Raw genomic sequence first — 21,503 nt, 5'->3', positions numbered from 1 at the left:
GAATTTTCCACAGTTTATTGTGATCCACACAGTCAAAGGCTTTGGCATAGTCAATAAAGCAGAAATAGATGTTTTAGGGAAACTTACCAGATACAAAATAGTGCATTCTGCTTGATTCTATTTATATAAAGTTCTAGAAAAGGCAATATGTATGCAGGTCGAGAAGCAACAATTAGAACCAGACATGGAACAATAGACTGATTCCAAGTTGAGAAAGTAGTACATCAAGACTGTATATTGTCACCCTGCTTATTTTACTTATATGCAGGGTACATCATGCGAAATGCCAGGCTGGATGAAGCATAAGCTAGAATCAAGATTGCCGGGAGAAATACCAATAACCTTAGATATACAGATGAAACCACCCTTCTGGCATCAAGCAAAGAAAAACCAAAGAGCCTCTTGATGAAAGTGAAAGAGGAGAGTGCAAAATCTGGCTTAAAACTCAACATTCAGAAAATGAAGATCATGGCATCTGGTCCCATCACTTCATGGCAAACAGATGGGGAAACAATGAAAACAGTGACAGACTTTATTTTCTTGGGCTCCAAAATCACTGCAGATGGTGACTGCAGCCATGAAATTAAAAGACGCTTGCTCCTTGGAAGAAAAGCTATGACCAACCTAGACAGTGTATTAAAAAGCAGAGACAATACTTTACCAACAAAGGTCAGTCTAGTCAAAGCTATGGTTTTTCCAGTAGTCATGTTATGGATGTGAGAGTTGGACAATAAAGAAAGTTGAGTGATGAAGAATTGATGCTTTTGAACTGTGGTGTTGGAGAATACTCTTGAGAGTGCCTTGGACTGCAAAATCTAACCAGTCCATTCTAAAGGAAATCAGTCCTGAATACTCTTTGGAAGGACTGATGCTGAAGCTGAAGCTCCAATACTTTGGCCACCTGATGCAAAGAACTGAGTCCTTGGAAAATACCCTGATGCTGGGAAAGATTGAAGGCAGGAGGAGAAGGGGGTGACAGAGGATGAGATGGTTGGATGGCATCACCGACTCGATGGACATGAGCTTGTGCATGTTCCGGGAGTTGGTGATGGACAGGGAAGCCTGGCTTGCTGTAGTCCATAGAGTCACAAAGAGTCGGACATGACTGAGTGAAGAACTGAACTGAACTGATAAGAGGCAAAACTAAATTATATTGATGTAAATTGAATTAAAACAATGTTTGCCTGACTTGAAACTTGTGATTTTTCTGACTGTAAAAGGGGCGTAACAGAACTTTCTCAGCTGAGGGAAATATTCTCTAATTTGATGGAGTAGTGACTCCACTGGCAAATACATTTGTTGAAATCATTGAACTGTATAATTAAAATGCCGGTGTATCTTATTGTATGTAAATTATACTGAAAAAGGTGACTAAAAGTCAAATATTTAGGAAAAGCATAATTAAATACGTGCAAGACCTCTACACTGAAAATTATAAAATAAATTTGAAAAACATTAAGAAGACCTAAATAAGTGTAGAAATATGGATTGCAAGACAATATTTTAAAGTTGTCAATTATTGCAGAATTGATCCATAAATTCAATGCAATCCATATAAAATCTCAGCAGATTATTTTTCTGTTGACAAGCAGAATCCCAACTATGTATATGAAAATGTAAATAAAGAACCAAATATAACCAAGACAATTTTGAAGAGCACTCCAAGATTTCCATACAAGATACCAAGCTTAATACAATGCTATAGTGAAGAAATAGTATAATATTGTCTCAAATATTAACATATATATGTTCATTCACACACACACACATACACACGTGAAACTTACCTACACATACTATCCTTGATTTATGGCAAAGATGGACAGTGCAATGGATAAGGATTTTTTTTAAGTCATAGCAGATCAGTTGAATATCCATGTGTGAAAAATGTTTATTAACTCCACCTTAAGTAATACCCAAAAATAAACTCCCAGTGGATTGCAGATCTAAATGAGAAAGGTAGAAATATTGTTCTAGTGCAAAGTACACAGGAAGTTGTCTTTGTGACTTTGGAGTAGGCAGTGTTCTTGAAAGGACACAAAAAGGACTAATAACAAGGATTAAAAAATATTACAAATTGTATTTTTTAATATTAGAAACTTCTATTCTTCAAAAGGTATCATCAAAATAATAAAGAAACAAGCCCCAAACTAGGAAAATATTTTTGTAATATATATTTGAGAAGTGATTTGTATCTATAGAGTATAAATAACTTTTACAAATGAATAAGAAAAAGACAATCCAATAGAAAAATGAATGAACACCTTTAAATAACAGCTCAAAAATCAGAATATCCAAATGTCTAATACATTTGTGAAAATGTGCTCAACTTCATTAGTGTTCAGGAAATGCAAATTAAAGCCAAAATGTGATACTGCTAAATGCCACCCAGAATGTCTAAGCTAATAAAAAAAAAACAAGTGTACAAGTGATTTACAAGTACAATTGGAGCTGGTATTACCACTTTGGAAAACTGTTTGAAACATATATAAAGGTAAGCATATGTATACTCTATGACCCAGCCCTCTCATTCTACATATACCCATAATAAAAAGTGTTCATTGTTTTGCCAAACAACATTTACACAAATGTTCATAATCTGTGTTAGTCACTTAGTCATGTTCAACTCTTTGCAAACCCATGGACTGTAGCCCACCAGGCTCCTCTGTCCATGGGATTTTCCAGGCAAGAATACTGGAGTGGGTTGCCATTCCCTTCTCCAGGGGACCTTCCTGACCCAGGGATCAAACCCAGGTCTCCTGCATTGCAGGCAGATTCTTTACTGTCTGAGCTACCAAAGAAGCCCATAATAGCACTTTTTAAATTGCCAAAAATTAGCAAGTACCCAAATGTTCTTCATCAGGAAAATGTATTGCTTAACTGTGTATTTAAACAGTGGAATATTATTCAGCAATAAAAATGTGCAAATTACAACTACACATAATATGAATGGCTCTCACAAACATAAAATTGAAATACTGAAATAAAGACAGAGTGAAAAAGAGGAACGTATATCAGTCTGTATGGATTTTGACACAGGCATAGCTAGCTATGATGCTGGGCACTTTTGGGTAATGACTGGAATGGAATTTCTACAGTGTTGTTAATGTTCTGGCTTTTTTTTTGTTTTGAGTGTTTGTTAAATGGTTCTAGTTTATAAAATTTTACTGAGCTACATATTTATAATTTGGGCACTTTTACATATATATTTTTTACTCTTTTAAGAAGTTCCTTAAATGCCAAACAAACTTACACCATTCTTCTCATAGTAAACTGTTAAAAAAAGTGCACACTATTGGTGGATATGTAACTTTGTACATTCTTTTTAAAAATTTATTTTATTGAAGTACAGTTGATTTACAATGTTGTATTAATTTCTACTGTATAGTAAAATTATTCCATTATACATACATATATATATTTACATATACATTCTTTTTCACATTCTTTTCCATTTTGGTTTATCACAAGATATTGAATGTAGCTCCCTGTGCTATACAATAGGAACTTAAAGTTTATCTATAATTTGGTAATTCTTTCTGGAGAACTATTTGACAGTAATTATTATATGAAATGTCCATATTGTTTGATATAGTCACTTAATTCTTTACATTATATTCTACAGAAAAAAATAAACATGTGTAGAAACAGTTGCACATAAAGATGTTCTTTGTTGTAAAACAAAGCAAAGTAATAGAAAAAACAAAATATACAAATGTAGATTATTAGGCTTAAACAAGTCATTGCCTGTCTACATAACTGAGTTCTATTAAACAATAAAAATACACTGTAAAAGTGTATTTGATGATAAAGAATGCTTTTCATGATTTACATTTTAAATAATAGAAAAGTAGATTAGAAATAATATATTCAATGGGATTGTAATATTAATCTATATGCATATACATATAAACATAAAATATAATAAATAAAATATAATCAGTCCTTATTTCTGAATATTCTTATATAATCAATATTAAAACAAGCAATTTCTATACATAAAACCACCAGAAACAAACATAGAAAATAACAAACTAGGAAACAGGTACAACATATATTATTAGTTCACTTTAGCCTCATTTTTTCATGCTTCAGAAAAAAGTGATATGGAAAAATTCTTCCTTTCCACATGGAAAATCTATAACCCTCTTCACAAGTTTGTTTAAGATACAAGATAAACCACTGTAATAGAGACCCCCAAAATACAATGGGAATATACAATGGGAATAAGAGGGAAGCGTATTTCTCTCATACAAAATAGTCTAGAGATAGAAAGGGACTTTTGGGCAGGTGAATTTGTCTGCTGTATGAAGTCAGGTGCCTTCTATCCTGTTGCTCTGCTATCTCCAAGAGCGTGGTCTTTATTCTTCATCTGAGTTCTAGGACACAGGGAGGAGGAAAGACAAAATAGTAGGCAAACAATTCCCTTTTTATTTTTTTAATGAATTTTTTTTTAATGTGGACTATTTTTAAGTCTTTATTGAATTTGTTACAAAATTGTTTCTATTGTTTTTTGTTTGTTTGTTTGTTTTGTTTTAGCCATGAAGCATGTGGGAGCCTAGCTTTCTGACCAGGGATTAAACCCACACCCCCTGCACTGGAAGGTGAAGTATTAACTGCTGGACCAGCAGGAAGTCCCCCTTTTTAAAAGTGATACAGAAGTTGCATGCTCCACATCTGCTCATATCCCATTGCAAAGAACTTGAAAAAAAGACATACTGTACTTCATATTACAAGACAGGCTTTCAGTTACAAGAGAGGCTGAAAGTGTAGGGAATGTAATTTCTAGTTGAGCGATCAAGAGTTCTAAAACATTGGGAAAAGAAATACTGTCATTTAGAGGAAGATAGGGAAAATTGTCACTAGGGACAATTAGCAGTCTTGGGTAAAAGGAGGGATGACAATAAAATTAACAATCATCAGCCAAATTTTGGTAAAGTTGATCATCTTGGATACTACATCCACACAACTCTGTTTAGAGCAAAACAAAGTTTTCTCTATGTCTAAGAAAAGTCAACTGGGTAAATATTAGTGTGGTATACAGAGATTCTGATCATCCATATTTACTATAATTTTGTCATATTAATTTTTTGTGAGCATCATTGATTATTTCCTTAGGATAGACACCTAGAAATAAATTTATGGGCTCAAGGGGCACCCATATTTTAAATGCAAATGCCTGAGTTTTATACATAAAAGTAAAGAAAAAATTCAGTTCTATTACCTGGAAATAAGTGAGAAAGCCCTTGGAGGAGGGCAGAGCACAAACTTCCTGACTTCATGTCATAAAGAGCTTGCATTGAACCTGCTTTAAGACCATAGACCTCATCAACAGACTTAAACACCTATAAAGGAGGAGTCTGAGTGAACTCCGGGAGTTGGTGATGGACAGGGAGGCCTGGCATGCTGCGATTCATGGGTCGCAAAGAGTCGGACACGACTGAGCGACTGAATTGAACTGAACTGAACTGAAGGGGCCCTGTACTCACAAGGCAGCATGACATAGGCCAGAGTAATTAGTGGAAACCATAGCAGGCCTGGCTTCAGTCAGACAGTTCTCCTCTCTTTCCCACCCTGCTTCTAGGTCCTGCCCATGTGCTGAGGCCCAGGTCATAGTCCTTTTCCTCTTTGAGGCTTTGCATATTTCAAGCCAATCTGGCCATTGCTGTCTTCTAGCTTCTATAGGCTTGGCAGTTCGCCCTTTCCTTTAGCTTTCTCCAAATGGCCTCATGCAAAGGGGTATTTGGTCTACCCAGAGAGAGTATATCTTTCACCAGGGTAGTTCCCTCCTCTGAGCACACAGGGCAGTGCTGGGTATCTGAAGGGGCCCCAAAATATCAATTGATTCAACTGTGAACAAGGTAAAGGAATTGAATGGAGAATACAGGAGAGAACATAGGGGTATATGGAGACAGTCTTCATTCTAAAACCTGGGTTGGCCCCCAGACTCAATACTAACCAGCTGTAAAACCTTGGACACTTTACTAAAACCTCTCAAAAGGGGAAAGAGAGAGGATGAGGGAAGAACACCAGAGAATAACGTGCCATAATAGTTCAGATGCAAAGTCAGAAGGGCCTAAACCAGCATTATGACAAATTCAGCTGTCACAATAAAGGAAGATGGAAGCTTACTGGCTATCATAGGGGTAACATTCAGACAAGGTTTTGAAATTATTTCAAGAAATAATGACTAGAGAAGTTAATATGATAGGTTGGATTAATTAGTGTCAAATGCACAAGCTCTCACTCAAAGATGACTATAAAATATATGACTATAAAAGTCAAGTTGGCCCCCATAGACCTGTGGTCACCAAATGGTATTATTTGGATAAGGAGAAATTGTGGAGTCAGTATTTTAATTTGTAGATACAGCTTCTGATTTTTTGGATTAGAGGAAAGAGGATGAGGTTGAACCATGAGTGGTAGTTAGCAAAATCCAGACTGTGAGAAACCCTACAAATGAAAAGTCCAAGTTCTTCCACAGATAATTTGTAAGGAAAAAAGAGAGAGAGATTAAGGAAAAAGCCATACATTAAGAGATTTTAAATAAACATACTTTTTTAAAGAGCAAGAATATAGTGTACAGTTATGTACATTTGGAAGATAAAACCTTAAAGAAACCAAAGAAAGTGATTACTATAAAAGTAGGAATAGTAGTTACTTATAGGGGGAAAGGGCTTCCCTGGTAGTTCAGCTGGTAAAGAACCTGCCTGCAATTCAGGAGACCTGGGTTCGATGCCTTGGTTGGGAAGATCCTCTGGAGAAGGGAACGACCACCCACTTCAGTATTCTGGCCTAGAGTATTCCATGGACAAGAAGCCTGGAAGGCTACAGTCCACGGGGTCGCAAAGAGTCAGACACAACTGAACAACTCTCACTTCTAGGGGGCAAAGGGGAGGTTTCATATAAGGTGGGGCACCTAGAAGGGCTTCTAGGGTAGCTGAAAAAGTTCTATTTATTGATCTGAATTATGGTTACAAAAGTGTTCACCTCATAATATTTCACTGACCTATACATTTTAAATGTTTCTGGGCTATATCTTATAATAAAAATGCTTTAAAACCTACAAGTTTTCTTTTTTTGGCATGAGTAAGATCTAAGACACCTTTTCAAGATTCAAGACATGATAGAGTAGAGATGGTGAGATTTCAGGGTCTCCTAATGACCTCATAATAAACAAGATAAGGGTTGTTAATTCTATCACATGAACTGACACAGTGATTTCCCAGTTTGTATTTATATTATATACATATATATATATTTATATATAGTCTTGTATTTCTTTGTTCTTCAATTACATACAATTATTCAAAATATCAGATGGCATCACTGACTCGATGGACATGAGTTTGAGCAAGTTCTGGGAGTTGGTGATGGACAAGAAAGCCTGGTGTGTTGCAGTCCATGGGGTCGCAAAGAGTTGGACATGACCGAGGGACTGAACTGAACTGATTGAAGGTATCATTGCATTTTTCACTCAGTCTGCAGGCAATGTCCATCTAGGATAAAACTGCTACAAAACTTTAACAATTGAGGGGCTCTTGTATAGTCTTTTACAGCCAAAATTGATTTCCTTATTTGCAAAGGCATTAGGTTCACCTTGTGTTGATTTTGTTTTGATACCTTTCCCTAAACAACTGTTAGAGATATAATATACATACATTAAATTGTACACATATGGAGAATACATTTTGAATGAGTGGTGAGTACTGACAAATGTATACTCCAATTGTTGATCATACAACTAGTGTATAATCACCAGTGCATTTAAGATATGGAACATTTCCATTACCTCAGAAAGTCATGCCCCTTTGCAGTTAGTACTCCAATAAATTTTATTCCGGGAAACACACTGATTTTTATTACTATATATAGGTTTTTGCCTCCTCAGAAATGTTGTATAAATAGAATCATATTGTACATATCATTTTGTGTCTGGCTTCATCCATGTCATTGCCTACATTAGTTTGTTCCTTTTTATTGTTCAACTGTTTGTGTTTAGTATTGCAATGTAACAAATAATCCTAATACTTAGGGGCTTAAAACAACAAACACTTATTTTTTTTTATTTTATGAGAAATCTCTATGATGTTTTCTGTAGGGGCTGTACAAATTTACATTCTCACCAACAGTGCACGAGGTTTCTCCTTTCTCCACATCCTCTCCACACTTGTTATTTGTTGTCTTTTTGATAATAGCTATTCTGATAGAGGTGAGGTGATATCTCATTGTGGTTTTTATTTGCATTTACCTTATGATTAGTGATGTTGAGCTTCTTTCCATGTATCTATTGGCCATCTGTATGTCTTTTTTGGAAAAATCTTATTCAAGTCCTTGGCTCATTTTTAATAGAGTTGAGTTGTTTTTGTTTTTTGATGTTGAGTTGTATGAATTCTTTGTATAGTTTGAATATTAACCCTTCATCAGATATGTTGTTTGCATGTATCTTCTCCCATTAAGTAGGCTTCCTTTGGTATTGTTACAGATTCCTTCACTGTGCATAAGCTTTTTAGTTTGAAGTACTTCCATTTGTTAATTTTTGCTTTTGTTTCCTTTGCCTGAGAATACTATATCTGAAAAAGTATTCCTAAAACCAATATCAAATTGATTATTGTCAATGTTTTCTTATAGGAGTTTTATGGGTTCATTTCTTATATTTAAGTTATTAATCCATTTTGAGTTGATTTTTGTATATGAAGTGAGAAAGTAATCCAGCTGATTCTTTTGCATATGGCTGTCCAATTTTCCTAACACCAGTTATTGAAGAGGTTGTCTTTCCCCATTGTATATTCTTGCCTCCTTTGTTTTAGATTAATTGACCACATAAATATGGGTTTATCTTTGGATTCTCTATTTTGTTCAATTAATGTGTCTATTTTTGTACCACTACCATACTGTTTTAATGATTGTAGCTTTGTAGTATAGTTTGAAATGGGCACATGACACCTCCAAAATTGTTTTGGCTATTTGGGGCCTTTTTTGTTTCCAACAAGTTTTAGAATTATTTGTTCTAGTTCTGTGAAAAATGCCATTGGGATTTTGATAGGGATTGCATCGAATCTGTAGATTGCCTTGAGGAGTATGGTAATTTCAACAATATTAATTCTTCTAACACATGAACATGGAATATCTTTCCATTTGTGTCATATTGAATTTCTTTCATCAACATCTTGTAATTTTCTAAGTACATATCTTTAACCTGTTTGGTTAGATATAGTCCTAGACATTTTATTCTTTTTGATGCAATTGCAAACAGAATCATTTTTTTTTATTTCTTTCTGATAGTTCATTTGTTAGTATATAGAAATACAACAGTTTTCTGTATATTGATTTTGCACCCTGCAAGTTTATTGATTTTATTTATAGTTCTAATAATTTTTCATGTCATCTTTAGTATTTTCTACATATAATATCAAGTCACCTGCAAAGAGTGACAGCTTTATTTCTTCCTTTCCAATGTTAATTCCTTTATTGTCTAATAGCTGTAGCTGGGGCTTCCAACACTATATCAAATAAAAGTGGTGAGAGTGGGCATCCTTGTCTTGTTCCTGATCTTAGAGGAAACGCTTTCAGCTTTTCACCATTGAAAATGATGTTGGCTGTAAAGTTAGTCATATGTAGTCCTTATTACGTTAAAGAATGTTCCCTATATCCCTACTTTGTTGAGTTTTTTTAAATTATAAATGGATGTTGAATTTTGTCAAAAACTTTTTCTGCATCTATTGATGTGTGTAGTTGTTCAGTCATGTCTGACTCTTTGCAACCCTATGGACTATAACCCACCAGGCTCCTCTGTCCATAGGATTTTTCAGGCAAGATACTGCAGTGGGTTGCCATATATGATTTTTATTCTTCAATTTTTAATGTGGAGTATCATCTTGATTGATTTACAGACAGTGAACCATCCATGCGTCCCTGGGATAAATCTCACTTGATCATGGTGCATGATCCTTTTAAGTATTATTGAATTCAGTTTGCTAATATTTTGTTGAGGATTTTTCCATTTATGTTTGTCAGTGATATTGGCTTGTAATATACTTTTTTAGAAAAGGCAGAGGAACCAGAGATCAAATTGCCAACATCTGCTGGATCATAGAAAAAGCAAGAGAGTTCCAGAAAAGCATCTATTTCTGCTTTATTGACTATGCCAAAGCCTTTGACTGTGTTGATCACAATAAACTGTGAAAAATTCTGGAAGAGATGGGAATACCAGACCACCTGATCTGCCTCTTGAGAAGTTTGTATGCAGGTCAGGAAGCAACAGTTAGAACTGGACATGGAACAACAGACTGGTTCCAAATAGGAAAAGGAGTTCGTCAAGGCTGTATATTGTCACCCTGCTTAGTTAACTTATATGCAGAGTACATCATGAGAAACGCTGGACTGGAAGAAACACAAGCTGGAATCAAGATTGCCGGGAGAAATATCAATAACCTCAGATATGCAGATGACACCACCCTTATGGCAGAAAGTGAAGAGGAACTCCAAAGCCTCTTGATGAAAGTGAAAGTGGAGAGTGAAAAAGTTGGCTTAAAGCTCAACATTCAGAAAACAAAGATCATGGCATCCAGTCCCATCACTTCATGGGAAATAGATAGGGAAACAGTGGAAACAGTGTCAGACTTTATTTTTCTGGGCTCCAAAATCACTGCAGATGGTGACTGCAGCCATGAAATTAAAAGATGCTTACTCCTTGGAAGGAAAGTTATGACCAACCTAGAGAGCATATTCAAAAGCAGAGACATTACTTTGCCAACAAAGGTTCATCTAGTCAAGGCTATGGATTTTCCTGTGGTCATGTATGGATGTGAGAGTTGGACTGTGAAGAAGGCTGAGTGCCGAAGAATTGATGCTTTTGAATTGTGATGTTGGAGAAGACTCTTGAGAGTCCCTTGGACTGCAAGGAGATCCAACCAGTCCATTCTGAAGGAGATCAGCCCTGGGATTTCTTTGCAAGGAATGATGCTAAAGCTGAAACTCCAGTACTTTGGCCACCTCATGCGAAGAGTTGACTCGTTGGAAAAGACTCTGATGCTGGGAGGGATTGGGGGCAAGAGGAGAAGGGGACGACAGAGGATGAGATGGCTGGATGACATCACTGACTCGATGGACGTGAGTCTGAGTGAACTCCAGGAGTTGGTGATGGACAGGAAGGCCTGGCGTGCTGTGATTCATGGGATCACAAAGAGTTGGACACGACTGAGCAACTGAACTGAACTGAACTGAATACTTTTTTATGGTCTCTGTCTGATTTTTGTATCATGGTGATGCTGGACTCATAGATTGAGTTCAGAAATGCTCTTCCCTCTAATTTTTTTAATAGTTTGAGAAAGATAGGTTTTAACTTTCCTTTAAATATTTGTTAGACTTGACCTATGAAGTCATCTGGCCCTGAACTTTAGTTTGTTGGGGGTTTTTTGTTTTGTTTTTTTACTGATTCAGTTTCATTACTGGTAATTGATCCCTTCATATTTTCTATTTCTTCCTGATTCAGCCTTCGGAGATCGGATAGTTCTAAGAATTTATCTATTTCTTCTAGGCTGTACATTTTATTGGCATGTAATTATTCACAGCAATCTCTTATGATCCTTTGTATTTCTATAGTGTTGGTTGTAACTTCTCTTTCATTTTTTATTTTATTTAGTCCTTCTTTCTTTTTTCTTGATATGTCTGGCTATAGGCTTATTAATTTTGTCCTTTCAAAGTCTCAGCTCTTAGTTTTATTGATCTTTTCTTGGGATTTTTAGTCTCTATTTCATTTATTTCTACTCTGATCTGTTTCATTTCTTTCTTTCTAGTAACTTTGGGCTTTGTTTTTCTTTTTCTAGTTGCTTTATATATAAGGTTAGAGTGTTTCCTTGAGGTTTTTTTTGTTTGTTTGTTTTCTGAGGTAAGCTTGTACTGCTATAAATTATGCTCTTAGATTGACTTTTGCAGTGTCCCATTAGGTTTGAAATCATTGTATTTCCATTTTCGCTTGTCTCCTGGTATTTTAAAATTTACTTATTTGGTTGTTTAGTAGCATGTTGTTTAGCCTCAATGTATTTGTGGTTTTTGCAGTTTTTTCTTGTGCTTGATTTCTACCTTTATATTGTTGTGGTCAGAAAAGATGTTAGATATGTTTTCAATCTTTTTCAATTTATTGACTTGTTTTTTGGTCTAGCCTGTGATCTCTCTTGGAGAATGTTTCATGTGCATTTGAAAAGAATGTGTATTTCATTGCTTTTGGATGGAATGCTCTACATATATCCGTCAAATTCACATGGTCTAATGTGACATTTAAGGACAGTGTTTCCTTATAGATTTTCTGTCTGAATGATCTGTGCCATGATATAATTAGGGTATTAAAATCCCCCAGTATTACTGTGTTACTGTCAATTTTCCCCTTTGTGCTTGTTAACATTTGCTTTATGTATTTATATATAGACATTAGTATGCTAGATTTTGTCCTCAAACTATCCTCATTTTCTAAAAAAATATTTTTATTTTTTCCATTCAGCTTAGGTGATTTTCACTACTCTGTCTTTCAGTTCTCTGATCCATTCTTGTGCATCATCTAACCTTTTGTTGATTCCTTCTACTCTATTTTTTTTAAATTTCAGTTATTGTAGTCTTCAATTCTGTTTGATTCTTTGTATATTTAAACTCTTTTTGAAATTCTTACTGTTCTCACCCATTCTCCTGAATTCAGTGATCATCTTTATGATCATTACCTTGAACTCTTTATTGGGTAGATAAATTATCTCCACTTTGTTAATTTCTTCTCTTGGGGTTTTGTCTTGTTTCTTCATTTGAAACATATTCCTTTATCTCCTCATTTTGCCTAATTCTCCATGTTCATTTCTATATATTAGTCGGTTGGTCATATTGCCTCATCTTGGAAAAGTAGCCTTATGTAGGAGATGTACTATTTGGCCCAATACCATACTCCCTTTTGGTCACCAGACCTATGTGCTCCAGAGATGCCCACTATGTGGGCTACATGGGCTCTTCTATTGTGGTGGAGAGGACTATTATGGGCACAGTGGTAGATGGGGTTCCCTAGCCCAGTTGGTTGCCAGGCTCTGCCTTCTATCATGACTGCCAATTTGCTTGGTGGTGGGGCTGGGTCTTGGGGCAGCAGGCTATGGAGCTGGAGGGCCTGAAACTGGTGCCAACTTGTTGGTGGGGAGGTAAGCTCCTATTGTTATAGGCTAGAGGACACCAAAATGGCACTTGCCAATACCAGTGTCTTTGTGGTAGAAGGAGCTCCCCAAAATGGCTACCAGAAGCATCTATGGCCCAGAGGGAGTCCCAGTTTCCTCCTGCCTCTCTGGGAGGCTCTCTAGGGTCAGCAAGTGGGTACAAACCAAGCACCTTTCAAAGTACTGCCTCTGCTGTATGACTTGGAGCATGTTAGACTTTGTGTGCACCCTTTAAGAACAGAGTTTCTGTTTCTCACAGCCATCTAGTTCTCCTGCACACAAGTTCCACTGGCTTTCAAAGATATCTAGGGACTTGCCTTCGTAGTGCAGCAACTCTGGACTAGGGAATCTGATATGGAGCTTGGACCCTTTACTCCCTGGGGAGACCCTTTGCAATTGTGATTTTCTTTTCATTTGTGAGTTATCTACCCAAGGGTGTGGGTCTTTACTATATATGTGTACATGTTTCCACCCCTCCTACCTGTCTCATTGTGGTTCCTGCTTTATATCTTTACTGCTGCTGCTAAGTCACTTCAGTCGTGTCCGACTCTGTACGACCCCATAGACGGCAGCCTACCAGGCTCCTCCGTCCCTGGGATTCTCCAGGCAAGAACACTGGAGTGGGTTGCCATTTCCTTCTCCAATGCATGAAAGTAAAAAGTGAAAGTGAAGTCGCTCAGTCGTGTCCAACTTTTCACAACCCCATGGACTGCAGCCTACCACGCTCCTCTGTCCATGGGATTTTCCAGGCAAGAATACTGGAGTGGGTCGCCATTGCCTTCTCCACTTTATATCTTTAGTTGTGGAAAATCTTTTCTGTTAGTCTTCAGGTTCTTGTCATATATAGTTGCTCTGTAAATAGTTGTAATTTGGTTGTGCCTATGGGAGGAGGGGAGTTCAGGGTCTCACTACTCCACTTTTAACCACTGGTCACACCTTTAACCATTTTTAACTGTAGAATTTAATGTATTTTAGTACACTTATAAGTGTATAGTTATCAACACTAGCTCCAGAAAATCCCAGACCTCTTAAGCACTCTGATCTCCATTCTTCCCTTTATTAGCCCCTGGAAAACATTCATTTGCTTTATGTCTCTATTGATTTGGATATTATGGATATTTAATATAAATATTATCATACAATATGTGGCCTTTTATGTCTGGTTTGTAACTCACTTGTCTTTCTTTGCCCACCTTCGTGATGTTTCACTTTATGCATGTGCAGCTTCATATATAGCAACAGACTCGAGGGAAGCTTTTTAAAGACTTTTGGAGAATGTTTTTTTGTACTAATCCCTCATCTCTGGTATTCTTCCTCACAAACTTCAGCCACCTCTACCTCCAATATCTTTATTGTCAACTCAGAAAGGCAAACACTCCTCCTCTTTATGCCACCATCCATAGGATGCCTTTAGTCAAAATCCAAAGCAATCGTAGGGCTTACCTTGATTGCTTCCCTTTTCTCAGGAACCACACCCTTGTGCTGCCAATTATATAGAGTCTGAAAACATTGTAGTTATTTGATATATTTGCTCATTATCTAGTTCTTCAAGGCAGAGGATATGCCTGATTCCAGTTTGTCTATCATTTCTGTCATTTGTTTTATTTTAGCATGTGTGTGTGCATGTTAAGTTGCTTCAGTTGTGTCTGACTCTTTGCAACACAAAGAGTAGACTGTAGCTATTCCAGGGTCTGTAGCTGGCATAGACCTATGGACTGTAGCTTGCCAGGGTCCTCTGTCCATGGGATTCTCCAGGCAAGATTATTGGAGTGGGTGGCCATGCCCTCCTCCAGGGGATCTTCCCCACCCAGGGATCAAACCTGTGTCTCTTACGTCTCTTGCATTGGTAGGTGGGTTCTTTACCACTAGCACCACCTAGGAAGCCCTTATTTTAGCATATTTTGCACAATTCTAGGACAATTTACTTACAGAGTCCCCTCACCCTGTGTGAAGCCTTATTGGAAAAGGAACCAGCTAGTCAGCTTGGTGTCTACCTAACACACAGAAATATTCACCCATCCTCGCCATAACAAAAGTGAGAGTACATTATGTCTCTGTCCTCACCCTGCTATCTCTTTTAGATCAACAGAATAAGTAGTGACAAGCTATGTTTTTTTTTCCAGTAGTCATGTATGGATGTGAGAGTTGGACCATAAAGAAGGCTGAGCACCAAAGAGTTGATGCTTTCAAACTGTGGTGCTGGAGAAGACTCTTGAGAATCCCTTGGACTGCAAGAAGATCCAACCACTCCATTCTAAAGCAAATCGATTCTGAACACTCATTGGAAGGACTGATGCTGAAGCTGAAGCTCTAATACTTTGGCCATGTGATGTGAAAAGCTGACTCATTGGAAAAGACCCTGATGCTGGGAAACATTGAAAGCAAAAGGAGGGGTTGGCAGAGGATGAGATGGTTAGATGGTATCATCAACTCAACGGACATGAATTTGAGCAAGCTCCAGGAGATAGTGGAGGACATGGTAGCCTGGCATGCTGCAGTCCATGGGGTCACAGAGTCAGACACAACTTAATGACTAAACAACAACAACAACTAAGAACTGTACACCAGTTCTGTATGTACCCTCTTCTTGCAGATCTTTCTCTGCATGTAATTCTCTTAGAGCCTCCACCTCTACTCGGTTTAAAAGAGGATAGAACTATGCTCTTCCTTTCATCCATGAAAAAGGGATAGAATTGACTTTCATCACGTGCCACCCCTGGAGTCTGAATGTGCATGCATTCAATTGGACTTCGCTTCAGTCATATCCAACTCTTTGTGACCCTATGGACCATAGCCTGCCAGCTCCTCTGTCCGTGGGATTCTCCAAGCAAGAATACTGGAGGGGGCTGCTGTGCCCTTCTCCAGAGGATCTTCCTGACCCAGGGATTGAACCCATGTCTCTTATGCATCCTGCATTGGCAGGCAAGTTCTCAACCACTAGCTCCACCTGGGAAGCCAGGAGTCTGAATACCTTAGTTAAAATTCTATCTGCACTATTTACTGTGGGCTTCCCAGGTGGCGCTACTGGTAAAGAACCCACCTGCCAATGCAGGGAACATAAGAGACGTAGGTTTGACCCGAGTCAGGAAGATCCCCTGGAGAAGGAAATGGAAACCCACTCCAGTATTCTTGCCTGGAGAATCCCATGGACAGAGGAGCCTGGTGGGGCTACAGGCCATTGGGTCACAAAGAGTCAGACACGACTGAAGTGACTTGGCACACATGCATTTTATAGAAGGTAGAGATGCTAATGATAGAGAATACCAGAAAAACAGGCTTATTAGAAGGATGAACTATGGTGCTGTGTTTGCTAAGTCACTTCAGTCGTGTCTGACTCTATGCGACTCTATGGATCATAGCCTGCCAGGCTCCTCTGTCCATGGGATTCTTCAGGCAAGAATACTGGAGTGGGTTTCCATGCCCTCCTCCAAGGGATCTTCCTGACCCAGGGATCAAACCTGTGCTTCTTACATAACCTGCATTAGCAGGTGGGTTCTTTACCACTAGCACCACCTGGGAAGCCCTGAACTATGGTACTTAATTTCATTTCTGTAATCCATTCTGAAGGAGATCAGCCCTGGGATTTCTTTGGAGGGAATGATGCTGAAGCTGAAACTCCAGTACTTTGGCCACCTCATGCGAAAAGTTGACTCATTGGAAAAGACTCTGATGCTGGGAGGAATTGGGGGCAGGAGGAGAAGGGGACGACAGAGGATGAGATGGCTGGATGGCATCACTGACTCAATGGACATGAGTCTGAGTGAACTCCGGGAGTTGGTGATGGACAGGGAGGCCTGGCGTGCTGCGATTCATGGGGTCACAAAAAGTCGGACACAACTGAGCGACTGAACTGAACTGAACTGTAATCTATTCAGTTAATAAAGAGTGACTGCTTTCAAATTGGAAAAAAGAACCCCCCCAAAATTCAATAATCTGCATGAAAAAGCTGTTTATAGAGGCTTCAGGACTTCTCCACCCCACCAACAGATCTTTTGCCTCTATCACAACTAACCATTCCTTAATAACTGTGACAACAATGCCCCACTCTTTTTAAGATCTCTTTTCTTTCTCCTCTTAAATAGTTTTTGGAACTACTTACCTAAAAGTGGTTGGTGGCAACTTTGCCTTTATGATGAGCCTCTGTTTTCCTAAAAACAAATATTAAGAACACATTTCTGAGAATTCCCTGGTGTTCCAGTGGTTAGGACTCCATGCTCTCACTGCCTGGGAGGACCCAGGTTCAATCCCTGGTCAGGGAACTAAAATCCCACAAGCTGCACAGCATGGCCAAAAATAAATAAATAAGTAAATAAACATTAAAAAAAAGAACACATCCCTCTTTCTGTTGCATATATTTCAAGCTAACCAATCAACAACAGATTCACTGATTAGTACCAAAAGTCTTGGCAACAAAAACTTTGGTGTGATAATTGACTAAATGGGGCCAGTTTCTGTTCAGTTCAGTTCAGTCGCTCAGTCGTGTCTGACTCTTTGTGACCCCATGAATCGCAGCACGCCAGGCCTGCCTATCCATCACCAACTCCCGGAGTTCACTCAGACGTCCATTGAATCAGTGATGCCATCCAGCCATCTCATCCTCTGTTGTCCCCTTCTCCTCCTGCCCCCAATTCCTCCCAGCATCAGAGTCTTTTCCAGTGAGTCAACTCTTCGCATGAGGTGGCCAAAGTACTGGAGTTTCAGCTTTAGCATCATTCCCTCCAAAGAAATCCCAGGGCTGATCTCCTTCAGAATGGACTGGTTGGATCTCCTTGCAGTCCAAGGGACTCTCAAGGGTCTTCTCCAACACCACAGTTCAAAACAGATTCTGTTAGTGCTCCTAATTGCCCAATGTGACTGAGTAAGGTCTTTGTTGTTGTTGTTTAGTCATTAAGTCGTGTCTGACTGTTTTGTGTCCCATGGACATAGCCCGTCAGGCTGTTCTGTCCATGGGATTTTCCAGGCAAGAATACTGGAGTGGGTTGCCATTTCTTTCTCCAGAGTAAGGTCTAAAGAAACATAAATAAGATAGAGATGTATGGGAGAAATGAAAATCTATTGGATTCTAAATAAGAGTGCCAAGGAAAGGTGGGATCTTTTAAACACAGTATTAAGGGAGATAAAAGGGCATGGTACAAACTGGGAGAGAGAAGGCATGATACTGAGATCAAAGTAGTAAAATTTTATGACTGACTTTTGAGATCTGAAAATCTAAGGACAAGGTGTGTAGCATTATGGAATCAAGAGCTCGCCTAATGAAAAGGCCTCCACATACTCAGGAGTGCCTCTAAAGTGTAGCCTCTAGTTGTCCTGTACATTTTAAACTTCCAAAAATATATCTGGTTGGAGAGTCTACATTTCTTATGACTCAGCAACAGAAACAGATGGCTGGGTCTTTTTATCCTCTTATCGTGAATCTTTTTTCTAAATGCATGTATTGTTACTGTATTTCTGATTATTAAAGAAATATAGGTTTATGGGGGGAAGAATAGGAAATTATCAGAACAAAAGTACAAACCACGATCCCAATCATTACTTCCTTCCTTAATTTACCCCATCCCCTCCAATTTGGTTGCAAGAATTGAAGTGCAAGGAAAATGATGGCTGTTAGTGACTGAGGAGACGGTGGGTGAAAGGAAGACTGCTACCTTTCTGTTCTTGTAGTTTAGAAGAGGATGAATAGTCTTCTCTATCCAATACAACCGTTTAAAAAGTAACAATTGTTAATATGACTATGGTAATCAGAGAGAGGCAAATTCCAACTACAGGGAGAAGGGGCTCCTTTTGACCTCTGGAATTAGCAGTGACAAAAATGAATGACAGGGCCTGGTGGGGGTGGGGGGAGGTTGGTAAGCTGCTCCACTTCTCCAGCACAGCTGGTGGGAGGGGAAAGTGGGGACCAGAGTTGGAGGATGACATAATCCTCATGTGATCAGGAGCTGGCATGAAGTCCCTGTATTTCTGGGATTCTTTCTCCTCTGGCTACCAGCTCCTTACTGCCCTGCAGGTGTTCCTGCTTGTGACCAAGAGAAAGAGGACATAAAATCTTTAAATCCCAGCAGGTTGGTGTGAGGGAACCACTGGAACTCTTGGGGTAGTAGTGGCTGAATCTAGTACTGGAGAAGGTCTAGGACTGCTTGCCCCAACCCCTGTGGAGATAATTGTATTTTTGAAGGAGGGTGGGGCTGGAGTAGGTGGAAGTCTCTTGAGAGACACCCAGAAATTTAGTGGTAGTTTAGAAATAATCAGCTTCCCTCACACTGGTAAGATTTCCCTTTTTTCTTCTTTTCTTTCCCCAACTCCAATGAAGGAAATGAGGCGTGGGCTGGTGTGTAGAGAAAGGCTGGAATCCTGAGGTGGAGACAGAGAAATTTAGAGATAATTTGAAAATAGTTCGTCTCACTGACTGCTGGTCAAGGGATGCAGTGAAGTGGGGAGTGAGGGGACAGTGGTCCTCGTAGGACTAGGCCTGAGGGTGAGGGATGCGAGGTGGGGCCTGCACAGAGATCCAGTAGGAAAGGATAGGAACAGGAGGGGAAACAGGAGGTAGGAAATTTGTGGGTAACAACAGTGATGAGGATCCTGGATTCAAGATAATAATGTGTTGTCTCTGGGACTGGTTGATTCACAGAGAACTCCCTCCTCCCCTCTCCTTCCTTTCTGCCAGCAGGTCTGAGGGTCTGTGTTCACAGATCTCTCAAGGCAAGAAAAAGAGAAGGAAACTATCCCAAACCGTCTCTGGTCAGTATGAGGGAGGCACTCAGCGGTCTCTCAGGGTGGGTGTTGGAAAGGTCGAGAGCTGGGTTAAATTTTCGGCCTCACAGCTCACCTCCCTGTCTGCTCCCCTTCTCCCGCACATCAGAGAGGCCATTTAACCTTGTCTGCTGGAGAAATGGTGGGTTGCTGAAGGAGGAGAAAGGAGGTGGAGAAGGGGTGGGAGAGGAAAGGGCGGCATCTCAAATTTCAGGAGGGCTGGACCAGTGTGGTAGGGGTAAGGTATCAGGCGAGTAACCAGCTTCAAAGAGAAACTGACAAGGTTGAATCAAAAGAAGTGAAGCAATCTTACTTACATTTTCTCTCTGGACTTAAGCAGGGAATCACTACATCATGCAAAAATCCTGCAAAGAAAATGAAGGAACGCCCAAGTGCAATATGCCAAAGAGACAGGAAGAGCACTCCTATGGAGAGTTCTAACGCCAGCAAACAGAAGGGAATTTTAGGCAAAGGCTGCTTCAGTCTCTCGAGGAATTTAAAGAGGACATAGACTTTAAGCATTTTAAGGATGAAGAAAGGACAAGAGAGGGAGATGGGATGGAAAGGCATTTGGAAGAGATAAGGGGTCTGAGAAAGAAATTTAGGGCTTTGCTTTCTAACCATAGGCATTCTCGGGACCATCCATATCCCATTTAATGCACTTCTCCCCTGAATTCAACTATTTTCTGTTATTAATATTGCAGCATTGGTTCCTTTTGTCTGCGTTTTCTTGTGAAATATTTGCTACTATTTTATTCCAATCCTTCAATGTTTTACGTGTGACTCTTGTTACCATCATTTCATCTTTTGACCTGATCTCACTCATTTAATAGAGTTGTTTCATTTGTTTGCATGTGAAGATGCTCATTGCATATTGTAAAGTGAAAATAATATGTTGAAAAAATTATATCTATAAATATACCTATCTATGTATGTCTTATATGTACATTTATATATGTCATAATACCAAAAAAGTCTGAATTATTATGTAACAAAAGGTTAACAGTGATTTGCTGTTATCTGCATTTTATTTTATTTTCTTACTTATCTGCATCTTCTCATTTTCCAAAAATGAATTATATGTATGTGTGTGTGTATGTGTGGATTACTTGTGTCACAAAAAACTAAAACAGACATGATAAAATAAATTGTCAATCACCTTTGAAGGGCAATGAAACAACAAACTCCTAATAACAGAACTTGGAGTAGGAAATGGCAACCCACTCCAGGATTCTTGCCTGGAGAATCCCATGGACAGAGGAGCCTGGTGAGCAAAGAGTCCGTACATGACTGAAGTGACTTAGCACATGTGCACACAGTATATATGTATGTATACTTAAGCATTATTTATTAACTGGACTTTGCATTTTGCATTTTCAAGTAAAGGTAATTATATTTCATTATATTTCTATTGATTACTGCTGTGACTTATGCATACTGGGTACTTAAAAAATGTTTACTTAATTAGAATTATAGTGTTCTTGGCCTAGTTTTTTGCAGCCCAAAAAATAAAGTCTGACACTGTTTCCACTGTTTCCCCATCTATTTCCCATGAAGTGATGGGACCAG

At 38.7% G+C, this 21,503-nt stretch overlaps 1 protein-coding gene across 1 annotated transcript; it reads left to right on the top strand.

The window, feature by feature from the left end:
• Positions 1-19,171: 19,171 nt before the first annotated feature.
• Positions 19,172-21,503, top strand: TCEAL7 (transcription elongation factor A like 7). The gene is given in 3 exon segments (XM_044937073.1): positions 19,172-19,243; positions 19,849-19,922; positions 20,275-21,503. A coding segment is annotated over 1 exon segment (303 nt). The 5' UTR covers positions 19,172-19,243; positions 19,849-19,922; positions 20,275-20,288; the 3' UTR covers positions 20,592-21,503.

The sequence above is a fragment of the Bubalus bubalis genome, chromosome X (assembly GCF_019923935.1).
Source record: "Bubalus bubalis isolate 160015118507 breed Murrah chromosome X, NDDB_SH_1, whole genome shotgun sequence".
NCBI classification, from domain to species: domain Eukaryota; kingdom Metazoa; phylum Chordata; class Mammalia; order Artiodactyla; family Bovidae; genus Bubalus; species Bubalus bubalis.
Note: the sequence above shows the minus strand (reverse complement) of the source record. Positions and strands in the feature narration are given on the sequence as shown.